The sequence below is a fragment of the Acomys minous genome, assembly GCF_964271855.1.
Source record: "Acomys minous genome assembly, chromosome: 5".
Taxonomy (NCBI): Eukaryota; Metazoa; Chordata; class Mammalia; order Rodentia; family Muridae; genus Acomys; species Acomys minous.
Genome location: NC_140494.1, coordinates 102994113 through 103008287, shown reverse-complemented (window position 1 = coordinate 103008287; position 14175 = coordinate 102994113). Strand labels below are relative to the sequence as shown.

General features: G+C 46.6%; 1 protein-coding gene across 2 annotated transcripts in view; it reads left to right on the top strand.

The window, feature by feature from the left end:
• POU2F3 (POU class 2 homeobox 3) overlaps positions 1–14175 on the top strand; it is an 88301-nt gene that overhangs the window by 19433 nt on the left and 54693 nt on the right. For both annotated transcript variants that reach the window (XM_084783612.1, XM_084783613.1), the window contains exon 3: positions 12041–12075. In XM_084783612.1, the coding sequence (XP_084639738.1) occupies positions 12041–12075 (35 nt within the window). The remainder of the gene's footprint in view (positions 1–12040; positions 12076–14175) is intronic.

The following is a 14175-nucleotide window of genomic DNA, read 5'->3' as shown; positions in this document are numbered from 1 at the left end:
TCTGGAGAGGTGGATTTTCTTTATCAATGAATGACTTGACAGATTGTGTGGGAAGCTGGGAGGACAATGTGCTTCCTCCAGCAGAGTGTCGCAAATCTCCTTTGTGCCTGCGGCATCGCCTCAGGCTCTTGACCTTCCTGAGGAAGGGACTGGTGAGTAGACTTCAGCTTTGCTTTTTTTTTTTTTTTCTTTTCGAGATAGGGTCTTACAAAGCCCAGGCTGGCCTTGAACTCTCTATATAGTCAAGGCTGGCCTTGAACATCTGACCTCCAGTCTCTGCCTTCAGAGTGCTAAGATAGTAACTTTGCACCACAACATATGCCCAGCAGGCTTCAGGCTTGATCTTATGAACACCTACACAGAGACCGCATAACACATAGCTCAATGGACCGTGTCTACTGAAGAAGTCTATGAATTCTACTCTAAACGTAAACTAGAGAAATGGGTGTTTTAAATTATGAAAACTCCTGAGTCCACACACTGAGATTCTGGAGGGAACTTGAGAGGTCAACCAGTCCTAAGGTAACGAGCAGCTCCTTTTAGAAGTGCCGCTTCTGACCATTAGTGGGTATTGCGTGGTATCCACATTAGGAAAAGGATAATGGTGCTAAAATTCATCAGTGAGGTCTGTGCCCTGGGCACACTGCACATGGCTATGGGCATTCCATCACCATCTGCACTCTGACTGGACCAGGGTTTCTCAGCTAGTGGAAAACTGAGCCTCGTACCTCCTAACTCCTAGGACAGTGTTCTTCCCACAGTTCATCTTGGGTCCCCCTGGGTCCTGGTCCCCTCCCTACCCCCCTTGAGACATTGGGTCCTACTTTTTAAGCAGCTTCAGAAATTGTCCTTAGGGGTTTTTTGTTGTTGTTGTTTTTGTTTTTTAACCTAGGCATTTCCACCTAAGAAGGTGGTAGGAATGTCTCTAGAAACATTTGTTTTTGTCGTTTTATCATTTTTAATTATGTATACGTCTGTCTCATCTGTCCGTCTCTGTCTCTGTCTCTGTCTCTGTCCCTCTCTCTCTTTCTCTCTGTGTGTGTGTATGTGTGTGTGTGTATGTGTGAATACATGAATGCGTGTGTGTGTGTGTGTGTGTGTGTGTGTGTGTGTGTGTGTGTGAATACATGAATGCAGGGCTACTCAGAGGCTGAGGTGTCCGATCCCCCTGGAACTGGAGTCACAGGTGGTTATGAGCCACTTCTTGTGGGTGCTGAGAAGTGAACCCCAGTCCTCTAGAAAAGATCAAGAAGTCCTTTTTAAGTATTGAGCCATCTCTCCAGCCCCTAGAAACTTCATTTTCATATCAAAGGGAAATTGAAGGCAAGGGTGAGGAATATTTGCAGTAAATTCAATGTAAACCAGTCTTGAAAATAACCCTATAGGCAGTTGATCTCTGTGAGTTCAAGGCAAGTCCGGTCTAAAAAGAGTCCAGGACAGCCAAGGCTACACAGAGAGACCCTGTCTCGGGGGGAAAAAAAAAAAGAAAGAAAGAAAGAAAAGGAAAAAAAGAAAGAAAGAAAATAACCCTACAGCCCATTTATATGTTTTCAGGACAGAATCTTGAAAAGTGAGCCATAATTCCTAGTTTACTGATAGAGGCCCTCTTATTAGTATCATCATCAGCTTATTATTATTTTGATGTGTGAGTGCATGTGTGTGTCTCAATATAAGTTTTCAGCTTTCATAATTACCAGCTTAAGAAGTACCAGCAAGTTGTCAAATTGTCCTAAAGTGTCATCGGAAGTCCTACTGGGTTATAGTGGAGAGTAGAGCTGCTGAGAACCATTCCGAACTGGGAGAGGCCCAGTCTCTGCTGAGTGCTTCTTGCCTTGTTTACCAGGCAGAAGTGAAAAAGCCTGCTGGAACAGTTCTTGGTTTAGGCTTCCACCTCCCTCACCCAGAGAATTGTTCCCCAGGCAAAAATCACAGCCCATCGCTGCCAAAAGCCATGCAAAGCAGGAGGCCCATCAGTCTGGGTGTCAGCTCTCTTGGTTTAGATGTGGGAGAGCAGGCCTCCTTCAGGGCCCAACTCCTGGTGCTAGGGAGGCCTGCAGCACAGTTCATCAGAGGCCAAGGGCATGAGAGCTGGAAGTAAGAGGTGCCCCAGGACTCACACCTACTGCATTCTGACCCTTAGGTTTCTTCTCACCTGTAGGGTGTTATGACCACCCTGGCTGGCCCCAGGGGAATCTACTTAGAATCCTGGGACTCCAGAACTCAATGTGCCTCTTGCCCTGTTTTGATCACTTATAGTCTTATGCTAGGATGCTGGCTTCTCACTCAACCCCAGTGCTTTCAACTGTAGCCTCTGCCCTCTTACTCTGTTGAGAGCTTCTTGATAGAGATGAGGTCTTGGCCAGCGGGTAAGACCAGGGTGATGCTAGAGCTGGGAAGCTAAGCTGAACCTTGGATGAATGCTCAGACATTCTGTGAGTTTGTGCTGGAGAGATGGCTCAGAGGTTAAGAGCACTGGCTGTTCTTCCAGAGGTTCTGAATTCAATCCCCAGCAACCGCATAGCAGCTCAAAACCATCTATAATGAGATCTGGTGCCTTCTTCTGGCCTGAAGGCATACAAGCAGGCAGAACAACAAAAATCCCCCAATGGAGCTGTGCTGGTGTGGGAAGTCACGGCACGTTAGGGCTGGAGCCCTGAAGCTTCGGTTTCCCCTTGGGGATCACCCCCAGCACATACTTTAAACCCCCTGTCACTGTGTGTGCAGAGACCATCAGCCAGTGCAGCGGACTTTTGTTGGGGGTACAGACTGTCTCCTGAGCAGGCTGGGTGGTAAATCCGCTCACAATCAGCACTCAGTCATGTCTACACATTTCTGGGACTTCAGAGTTCGAAGGGTGCTTCAGGGATGTTTGAGAGCCAGCTTCCGCATCTGTAAAGTGAAATAGTTAGTCAACCTCATCTTCCCTGAAGCTGAAAATCTACCTGGGTAATCCCCTGGGACCCACGGAGTTTGCCTCACCCCTTGCTTTCCCTCTATAGAGACCTCCCAGCCCAGAGATTCATAATGATTCATAAAAGCTAAAAGAAACTTGCAGAGGTCCCAGAAGGTGGCCCTTCCCTTCCAGTTAAACGTGGATGTCGCCCACTCATTCCTAAGGTCACAAATAGGAGATTCTGGACACGCTTTGGGAGCCCTCTCTGCCCTGCCCCCTCCTTCCTCCCTTCACTAATCTTCATTTGTGAAGGGCAACCTGGAAGAAGGCTGGTAAGCCTTACTGCGTCTGAAGAGCCACGGGGAGGCAGAGGGGAAGAAATGGCCCCCACACCTTCTCATCAACTGCATCAAATCCTGGCACTTTATAGAGATGGAGAGAATTTTTTTAGGTCATTTGATAAATCAGCAGTGTCTGCATGAGTGTTTCCTGAGCCACAGCAACTATAGGCTCCCGTTTACCCCACAATGAAGCCTGCTTCCTCACAAGCCCAGAGCCTGTTCCTTTTTTTTTTTCCCCTTTCAGGTTTTTCAGAGACAGGGTTTCTTTGTATAACAGCCCTGGCTGTCCTGGACTTACTTTGTAGACCAGGCTAGCTCCCAACTCAAAGAGATCCACCTGCCTTTGCCTCTTTGAATGCTGGGGTTACAAGCATGTGCAACCAAGTCCGGCCTGTTCCTCTCTTTCAGTGAATCCAGCTAAGCTTGCTTCTCTTCCACACCAGACTTTGGATAGATAGAAAAGATAGCTGATGTTATCATTTGCTGGATACAAATGATACTGTGGCATCTTTTGGATTATTGGGGGTTTTGTTGTTGTTGTTGTTTTGTTTTGTTTTTTGGAGACAGGGTTTCTTTGTGTTATCTTGGCTGTCCTGGACTCACTTTGTAGACCAGACTGGCCTTGAACTCATAGCAATCTGCCTGCCTCTACCTCTCACTACCTCCCAAGTGCTGGGATTAAACTCCTCACTGATCTTTTTTTTCAATTTTTCCTTTAAAATTTTTAGTCATATGGACAAGAGATAAATAGAAATTAACTAGAATTACCTCTCTGTCTCTGTCTGTCTGTCTGTCTGTCTGTCTGTCTGTCTGTCTGTCTCTCTCTCTCTCTCTCTCTCTCTCTCTCTCTCTCTCTCTCCCCTCAGCTGAGGATGGCCTTAAATTCCTGATCCTCTACAAAGCGAGTCTAGGACAGCCAAGGCTACACAGAAAAACCTTGTCTCAAACAAACAAACAAATTTAGGTCATTAGGCTAACAGATGCACACTATTACATCCAGCCCTTTCCATGGTTCTGGGGTTGAACTCAGTTGTCACACTTGTGTGGCTTGTGATTTTACTGAACCCCTCTTTCCCTGCTGGCTGTCCTAAAATTTACTCTGTAGACTAGGCTGACCTTGAACTCAGAGATCTGTCTGCCTCTTGAGTGCTGGGATTAAAGACATGTACCACTGGCTTCCTGAGCCCATTTTTACAAATATTACCAAGCAAAGTATGGTCCTAGTGAAACACAGAGCCCAGAGCGGTAACCACTCAGGAACATTTCAGCTTACATAGCCCTTAGCCTGAACAACTGGCTTTTTAACATGTAAAAAAGCCTCCCAACCGTCAAGATGGGAGCAGTGGTTTGTCACGCAGCTTTGAACCCAGCTTGGAGACCCGTACCTGTCATACCAGCATTTGAGGGCAGAGGCAGGAGGATTGCCATAAATTTGGGGCCAGCTTGATCTGCATACTCTTTATTTCCTGTGCTTGAGCTTCCATTCTACCCCCTAACGTCTTGTGTTATAGACTTACTGATGTGTTGCCAGAGAGGTCCTGACTATAGCAGGTGACCTTTGTAAAACTCTCATCAGATTCTGATTAGAACCCATATCCCAGGTGGACATATCAAGAAAAAACAAATCCAGCCAAGATGTCTGGAGAGAGAAAACTGGGGATGTCACACAGTGGGAGGGTACTTTCCTAGCATTATATGCCACATTGCTTCAGCCACTTGTTTCTGACTTGTTTGATTTAGCTTTATTTACATTTGTAGTATTTTTTTATTGCGTATCCTTTCAAAAAACACAAAAAGGAGAGGCTAATACAATCAACCCTTGGCTGTGTCCAGTGCCTGCCATTCCTGTCACAGGAGTATTTCCTTGTAAAGTACAGGCATAACTCTCAGCTCTGAGTGAGGAAGTGTATGCGTCTCTAAAACATCATTTCCCTCTTTAAGCACAGTTACCATTGTCACACTTAACAGAGCTAATCCCTCATTGGAATTCTCTCGGCAGTTTTGATGGTCAAGTATCTTAAACTATGCCACTTGAGTTTTTAATTGTCAGATGTATCAGCTGTGATTACCTTTTCTATTCTTGGTTCCTGTTTGACACTATTAGCATTGTTGACAATCGTAAAAGTGGGGTATATCTTGCAATTTGACTGCTTTCTCCTATTATCTACCACGAATAGAAAAGCAAATTGTAAAAGTGAGGTGTATCTGCAATTTGACTGCTTTCTCCTACTACCTACCATGAATAAAAAAAGCAGATTTCAGTTTGTTTGTTAAAACTTTTTTTTCCCTTTTCATTTTTTGTTTTGTTTTTTTGTTTTTTTGGTTTTTTTTTGAGACAAAGTTTCTCTGTGTAGCCTTGGCTGTCCTGGACTCACTTTGTAGACCAGTCTGGCCTCGAACTCATAGCGATCTGCCCGCCTCTGCCTCCCTGAGTGTTGGAATTACAGGAACAATTTTCTACTTGGAACAAACGTTTGGTTTACTAATTTTAAAAATGATTGATTGATAACTCATGTGTGTGGGGGTGGGGGCGCCTCACATCCCACATCATGTGTCCCTGCACAATGTTAGGACACAGGAAGACAATTTTCTGGGCTGGTTCTCACCTTTTCCGGTGTTGAGGCAGTCTCAATTGTTTCCGTCTCTGTCTTTCCATACTGCAGGCTAGCTGGCTCCCAAACCTACTGGCAGTTCTTCAGTCTCCACCTCCCACCTCTCTGGGAATGCTGAGGCTGCAGATGCTTGCCACCGTCATATCTGGCTTTTTAGGTTTAAGGAGTTGAACTCAGTTTGTCAGGCTAAAACGGCAAATGCCGTTACTTACTTAGCCATCTCCCCAGCCCTGGAGACAGAGAGAGAGAGAGAGAGAGAGAGAGAGAGAGAGAGAGAGATTATAAACTGGGGTGTGGTGGCATATGCCTTTAATCGCAGCATTTGGGAGACAGAGGCAGAGGCAGACCTGTGAGTTCGAGGCCAGCCTGGTCTACAAAGTGAGTCCAGGACAGCCAAGGCTACACAGAGAAAGAAACCCTGTCTCGAAAAGAAAAAAAAAATTCCCATTGAAACCATTTCTAAATATTTAGTTCAATCTCCCCATCTTTGAGTTACATTATTAATTGTTTAGTGCTGTGAAAATGCATGCACTGTCTTCCATTTACTATTAGTCTTGTTTGTTTTGGCTTTCTACTAGAGCCTACCAAAATGTTTCCTAATGCCAATGCTGTCACCTACTTTTTGTATTGTCTTCTGTTTGACTTACTTCCAAATTCAGTTGGCATCCACCCTGTTTACTTGCCTAAGCTATTTATTAAACTCTAATGGTCACTTCCGTTGTATCAGACACTGTTCAGGCAAGAATTTTATTGCATGGGAAACCAAATTCTTGTCCTCACTTGTTCTCTGAGGCTATGTGACCTTGCAAAGGGTCTCTCTCTCTCTCTCTCTCTCTCTCTCTCTCTCTCTCTCTCTCTCTCTCTCTCTCTCTTGTTTTGTTTATTCGAGACAGGGTTTCTCTGGGCAGCCCTGGCTATCCTGGACTCACTTTTGTAGAACAGGCTGGCCTGGATCTCACAGAAATCTGCCTGCCTCTGCTTCCCAAGTGTTGGGATTAAAAGCTTGTGATACCATGCCCAGTACGGTTTCTCCTTTGATACTAGACTTCAATGTAGACTAGAAAAGAAAAGTTCCTGGCCCCCATGTGCTTTGTCCTGTTTTTCTGCAAGTGACAGAAGAAGCTGGAGCTTAGAAATGGAAATGGTGCATGCATATATGCATGTGTGAGGGGGAGCGGTCCAAGTGGCTGCGGCTGTGGTGATGCTCTGAGAGTCTATCTTTGGATAGTTTTAGCACCAGTCTCGGTAACACAGGTTAGAGACAGTCACTCAACACATTGCCACTTGGCAGGTTTTGTGTTAGGCACTGAAGGTCTAGACCTGAAGATGATAATAAACCTGGACTCCAGGGGCCAATGCCTTCATGAGGAAAACTAAAGCACAAACCATTGGCTCTAAAAACCAGGTCCAGGCAGGGATGATGTTACATACCTGCATCCTAGCACACAGGAGACCCCAGCAGCAGGCTCATGAGTTTAAGGGCAGCCTGACTGACTCTATAGTAGGACCTTTAGTAGAGTGTTAGCCTGGCATGTGTGAAGCCTTGGGTTTCATCCCCAGCGCAGCACAAACCAGGCAAGGTGGCACGCACCTGTGATCCTCTCAGGAGGTGGAGGCAGGAAGACAGTTCAAGATCAACTAACTTCAGCTATACCTGAGACCCAGGCCCCCCCAAAACAAACAAACAAGCAAGCAAGTAAATTAAAATGAGCAGCATAACATACACCATAAGAAATGTAACGGAGTCAGGCAGTAGTGGTGCATGCCTTTAATCCCAGCACTCAGGAGGCAGAGGAAGGTGGATCTCTGTGAGTTCGAGGCCAGTCTGGTCTACAAAGTTAGTCCAGGACAGCCAAGGCTACACAGAGAAACCCTGCCTCAAAAAAAGAAAGAAAGAAAGAAAGGTAAAAGAAAAGCAAGGAATTGCAGGAGGAGAAATCTCGCGCCTTGGGACTGCCTCGCTGAGGATGTGACGCTTGACTGGGTCCTGAAGGATAATCAGATATTTTCTAGGTAGAGAAGGGTGTCCCCAGGCAGCATTCGTAAAGTCTGACACAAGCGCCACCCGTGGGGACATAGCCCAGGACAGAGCAGTACTTCCCTTTGTGTCCCTTGGAAGGAGGAGATTCTACGTGCCCTTGTTTAACACTGAGAAGCCCAAGGCTCATCCATGTTTTCATTAAGAAGTTCGCACAGCTTGGAGCCTGGACCACAGCCCCTTGATGAAGGCTGGGATTCCTTCTAAGAATGCCCTGCTGTGGCTCACACCTGAATGGATGGGATGGGCAGCATCCCAAGGACATTCTGATGACTGTACCTAACACATCACTATGGCCTCCTCACTTCTCTGTGAAAGGGAGCCAGCAATAACCAACCCATCAGTCATCCTAATCTGGGAGCACTGGAGCAGCAGCTGAGCTCCAGTGAGCCAAAGTCGCTGCCTCAAGTTCCCAGTCGCCACTTCCCAGGCCTTCCTGGATGCTGGGAGGGGAGAATGGCCAGGGTGAGCAAGCCCAGGGGACTCTGGGAGGGAAACTGGATCTTGTGCAGGAGCAAAGGGAAGGGTGAAGGAGCTTCCTCATCCAGATCAGGAGAGGCAGGCATGCGCACCTCATGCCTCCCATAAACTGCAGCATCTTGTTTCAGCCTGCATCTCCACTTGCTCCCAGCACCTTCTCCCAGACTGGAAGCCCTCCCTGTCTCTGAAACGAGTGCTTCCCTGCTTTGTAGGGGGATCAGACTAAGAACAGGAAGCCAGCTAGTACTCACTCTGAGCAACTGAGCTCTTACGAAGTGCCTACAGGCTTAGCTACATCTTCTTCTATCCTGGACCATCCAGAGTCTTGTTTTGTTTTCCTTTTTGGTTTTTTGAGACAGGCTTTCTCTGTGTAGCCTTGGCTGTCCTGGACTCACTTTTCAGACCAGGCTGGCTTTGAACTCACAGCCAACCACTTGCCTCTGCCTCCTGAATGCTGGGATTAAAAGCGTGCACCACCGCCCCCGCCCAGAGTCTTAAGGGAGCCCCGGCCCCAGACCTCCAGATTAGCCATTCAGTCAGCCCTGGAGATCAGGGAGCCAGACAGAAATCTCCGTCATTTGCCGCTTCATCAATGATAGTCTGAGCCCAGATTTGTGCCTGGCCCAGATTTGTGCCTGGCACCTGTAGTGTGTTTAGTAAATATTTGTCGGACTGACAACATTGGGGTTTTTTTTTTGTTTTTTGTTTTGTTTTGGTTTGGTTTTTTTGCCAACTCCTTATTTGTGTGTATGTGTAGGTGCACCTGAGGGGATCTAACTCTGGGCATTGGTCGGTGTTGGCAGCAGGTACCTCATCTAGTGAGCTGCCTCATCACCTCTCTTTTCGTCACCCTTCTCTTCCTCTTCTTTCTCCTGTTCTTTTATTTATTTATTTATTTATTTATTTATTTATTTATAATGTATGTGGAGCCAGGCACGGTGGCACATGCTTTTAATCCTAGCACTCAGGTAGAGACAGACAGATATCTCTGAGTTCGAGGCCAGTCTGGTCCACAAAGCGAGTCTAGGACAGCCAAGGGTACACAGGGAAACCCTGTCCCAAGGGGAAAAAAAACAAAAACCAAAACCCAAACCTTTATGTGTATGAATGTATACCACATGATGCCTAGGGCAGTGGTCCTCAACTTTCCTAATGCTAAGACCCTCATGTTGTGGTGACCCCCGCCCCATCATAAAATTATTTTGTTGCTATTTCATGACTAATTTTGAAACTGTTATTAATCATAATGTAAATACCAAAATACCCCTGTTTCCCAATGGTCTTAGACAACCCTTGCAAAAGGATCATTTGCCTGCCTCAAAAGGGTCTAGACCCACAGGATGAAAATCTTTGGCCTATGGGTTAATATGATTGTGAGCCAGTGTGGGTGCCAGGAATAGAACTGTGGTCCTCTACAAAAGCAACAATTGCTCTTACTCTCTGAGCCATCTCTCCAGCCCTGCCTTTTGCCAAATCTAAAACAAAACTCTTTAGGCCGACTTTAAAACGTGACTACAGGGTGTTTTTGTTTGTTTTGTTTTTGAGACAGGGTTTCTCTGTGTAGCCTTGACTGTCCTGGACTTGCTTTGTAGACCAGGCTGGCCTCCAACTCACATTGATCACACTAGCAGTGGCTAGTGTGGGGCCCGTCTGAATTTCGCTGCCCTGTGTATGTCTGTACGGTCCTAGCTGCTCTTAGCATACCTTCTGCTACTACAGGCTACCTTGTTCCTCACCCTATGCCTCCCTCTCTGAAACCCAAGGAGAGAAATACCCTGTCCTGCTCACCCAGGAACCCTCAGAGATGGCTGACAAATGTGCCGGAAGGCGCTGCCCCCAGGCTGAGGGGAGGTCACTTAGATCCCATCCAGCCATGCCTCAGGCCTTTTTCAAGCCTCCAATTTGTGTTACGTTCTCAAGAAACTCACAGAAAACCGTGTGTGTCTCACGGCCATCAGCAAGGGTTATGCGTTTGTTCCCAATGGGGGCAGGGACTGAGGCTGTGCAGTGTAGCAGTGTGATGAGAGTGCAGGGAGACCTGTCTGAAGTTTCTGTGTGAACAGAACTCAGGGTCCCTGGGAGGAAGGGGGTGAAATCCCAGAAGACAAAGCAGAAAAGGAGCAGAAAGGAGGCAAACGAGGGTTGACAGACACAATGCTTAGCTGTGGCAAAAGTTCTGAGTTCATTCGCCCATGAACTCGTTGATTTAACCAGTGTCTCGAGATTCCATTGTACTCGAAGTCCAGTGCCAGGTTATAAGTGAACAGTGGCTTTTGTTTTGTTTTGTTTTGTTTTGTTTTTGTTTGGTTGGTTTTGTTTTGTTTTTTGAGACAGGGTTTCTCTGTGTAGCCTAGGCTGTCCTAGACTCACTTTGTAGACCAGGCTGGCCTCGAACTCACAGAGATCCGACTTCTTCTGCCTCCCAAGTGCTGGGATTAAAGGCATGCACCACCACCACCCAACTGTTTGGTTTTTTAAAAAAATAATTTGTTTATTTACTTTTATTTGATGTACATTGGTCTTTTGCCTGCATTTATGAAAGAGTTGAATCCCTAGGAGTTACAGACAATTGTGAGCTGCTATGTGGGTCCTGGGAATTGAACCGGGGACCTCTGGAAGACCAGTCAGTGCTCTTATCCACTGACCCATCTCTCCAGCCTGAACAGCGGTTTTAAAAAGGTTTTATTGCATTTATTTGTTCACAGTTTTGTTGGTGTGCTACTGTGGGCACTTTGTGGAGATCAGGGAACAATTTATTTTTAAGATTGTTTTTATTTGTGTGTATATGTATCAGTGTGGTATGTGTATGTGTAAGTGTGTGCGTGTATGTATATGTGAGTTTGTGTGTCTCAAAAAAGAGGGGAGAGGGTAAAAATCACCCCCGATATTAATTATGGCTATGTCTCTACAGAGCAACGTTCTTGTTAATTTAGGCTTCTTTGCACCTAGCAGCTTTTTTATTCAGCACATATTTACTTTTTCAGTGTAATATTTGTCTAGAAAGGAAAAGGCTGGGTGTGGTGGCACACAGATGTAATCCCAGTGCTTAGGGGGTGGAGGCAGGAGGATCAGGAGTTCAAAGGCATCCTCAGGAAAGAGACAGCCTGGCTTACACTTGACCACCGTGTTTCGGTTTTGTTCTTTTGAGACCCTCGAGTGCTGGGATTAAAGGAATGTGCCACCACACCCAGCCACATTTGACCATCTTAAAATAGCAAAAACAATGAAAGAAAACAAGGCGAACTAAACAAGAAAAACTGGGAGAGGGGAGTATGGGGGGGAGCAGTTGGAGGGATAAGACAGATACCTAGATATCAGACAGGACTTAGGGATTATGATGCCCAGAGGGCAGGCTGGAGGGAGTCTCAGCTGGCCCCTCTTGCTGATCAGTGCAGAGCAAACACCTGAGGGGTGCACTTAGACTTTATGTGATAGAACAGGCACTCTGGGTCTTCCTGTGTGACCTTGGGCAACTCAGCCTGCCCTCCAAGGTGACCCTTTCCTGGCTGCTCGGTCCTCTGGAGGAGACTTTCCTCCTTAAGTCTGTAGAAAATAAGATGAACAGGAAGATTCTGGGTATAGGGGAAGTCAGCTCCTCTCAGCGGCCTTTTTCCTTCTGTCACTCTCTTCTGTTACACTGGGGACTGACACATTTGTATCTGTTATCTCTTTCCAGGAAATGATCGAAATGGCCTAGATTTCAACAGACAGGTAAGAACCTGGTTCAGAAGACCTTTCTCCGGTAAATTCTGGCATTGTCAGACAAACATTATACTTGTTGGCACCTATTCTCAGTCACTAGCCACCACCGCAATCCAGAGCTGGGGTCTCACTTCTAGAGAGCTCTGATCAGCCAGCCGGGTAGCTTTTAGATGAATCACATTCTACCTGTGGAGCTTCCCTAGGTGTGAACTAAGCCTCAGTGGATCTGTGAAGTGGACTATCTGATCGTGGAGAGGAATTTACAGAGCCCCAAGGGACAAAGTGGCTGTTCTCCCATAAGGAGCTCTTGAGTGAAAGCAAGTTGAGCTGGGCATGGTGGCGCACGCCTTTAATCCCAGCACTCGGGAGGCAGAGGCAAGCAGATCGCTGTGAGTTCGAGGCCAGCCTGGTCTACAAAGTGAGTCCAGGACATCCAAGGCTACACAGAGAAACCCTGTCTCGAAAAACTAAAAGAAAGAAAAGGGGGAAAAGAAAGAAAGAAAGAAAGAAAGAAAGAAAGAAAGAAAGAAAGAAAGAAAGAAAGAAAGTTGATAGATAACTGGGCAGGGGAAGAAGAATCATTCAGATGGGAGAACTAGGGGGCTGGGGGAAGCAGCTCAGGGGTAGTGGGTTTGCCTAGTGTGCAGGAAGCCTTTGGTTCCATCCACAGTACCGTGGGGACTGGGCATGGTGGTGCAAGACTGAAATCCCAAGACTCAGGAGAAAGACAAAGGAAGATCAGAAATTCAAAGCTATCCTTTGCTATATAGCGAGCTTAACTCCACTTTAAAAAATAAAAATAAAAAAAAAGAGTGTGTAACCAGGCTTGGGAGACGGAGGCACTAACCTAGGGCTTTGGAAGTCTCCCAACATGGGTAAAGTTAGAGTTAGTTTGGAAGGCCTTTTCACAGAGCCACATGGAATTGGAGGGTGGCAGAGAAATCAACAGGAATGGCTAGGGAAAAGGTGGAAATGACATGTCCTCTGGGTGTCAAGCTGATGGGAAGCCTGGGAGGTGGAAGGTCAGGCAGGGTGTGATGGGGAAAAGGCTGAGCTGCTGACAGTGTTAAGAAGTTGGGAAGTGAGGCTAAGGGGCAGCCCCAAGTCCAGGAAGCCTGGGTGCTTGCTCCTATTTCTGCCAGTCTCCAGCTGGTTAACTTTGGTGTGAGTGCATGCACACGCATAGTGTGTGAGTGCATGAGTGTGGTCTCAGGTGATCACCAGGCTCCGTCCCTGCACTCTGAGACTTCCAGGCTCAGGTGGAAATCTGGGAAGGAGCCGGGTCAAACATGCATTACGCATATTAAATATAGTCTTGTCTTCTCTTACCTGAAGAGGAAATCAAAAGTTACTACCAACGCTTCCTAAAAAGGCCACTCATTCTAAAAGCATCCTTCATGATTAACAAGAGGATAACCTAGAGTCCGAAACCAAAACCTCCCAGGCAGGCCAGTGATCCTGCCTGATTCATCAGGAAGGTTGAGAATCTTGCCGACAAATGAAAATGAACTACTCTCCCTGTGCCCTAGATACCAGGGGCCATAGGCCCCATTAAAGAGAGATCTGGGTGAGCTATGCGGAAGCACTCCCAGCCTATGCCGTATAATAAATTCTGCAATGATTAGGAAGGAAGGCTACAGGATCAGCTTCTTGCTCAATGTCGTCACATGGGAGACAGATTCTTATCTGAGAAAAAAAAAAATTCCAGCCAGACAGACATGGGAGTCCCTCCCCGTCTGGTATAGTCAGTGCTGTGGGAGGCAGGAGGATTACTATGAGTGTGAGCCCAGTGTGGGGTAGAGTCCAGAGTTAGACCCTGTCTCAACTCCCTCCCCCAACCCTCAAAAATAAAAAAATAAAAAGGGCAGGGGGTGGTTCAACCAGGCTAATTCGATGTTGGAAAGGTAGACATGCAAGGATTTTGTAACTCTGAAGGAGTATTGGGTAGGTTGAGGCCTCAGGACCTTCAGGTTGGGTCCACTTCTCACTACCAGTGGGATATGGTAAGTAGTCAAGGAGGTGACTGCACACTGAAAGGTGACCATGCCATAGCTTCCAGGCAATTTGGTCACCTATGGGATGTAGCTTGAGAAGCCAGACTCTCAGTCC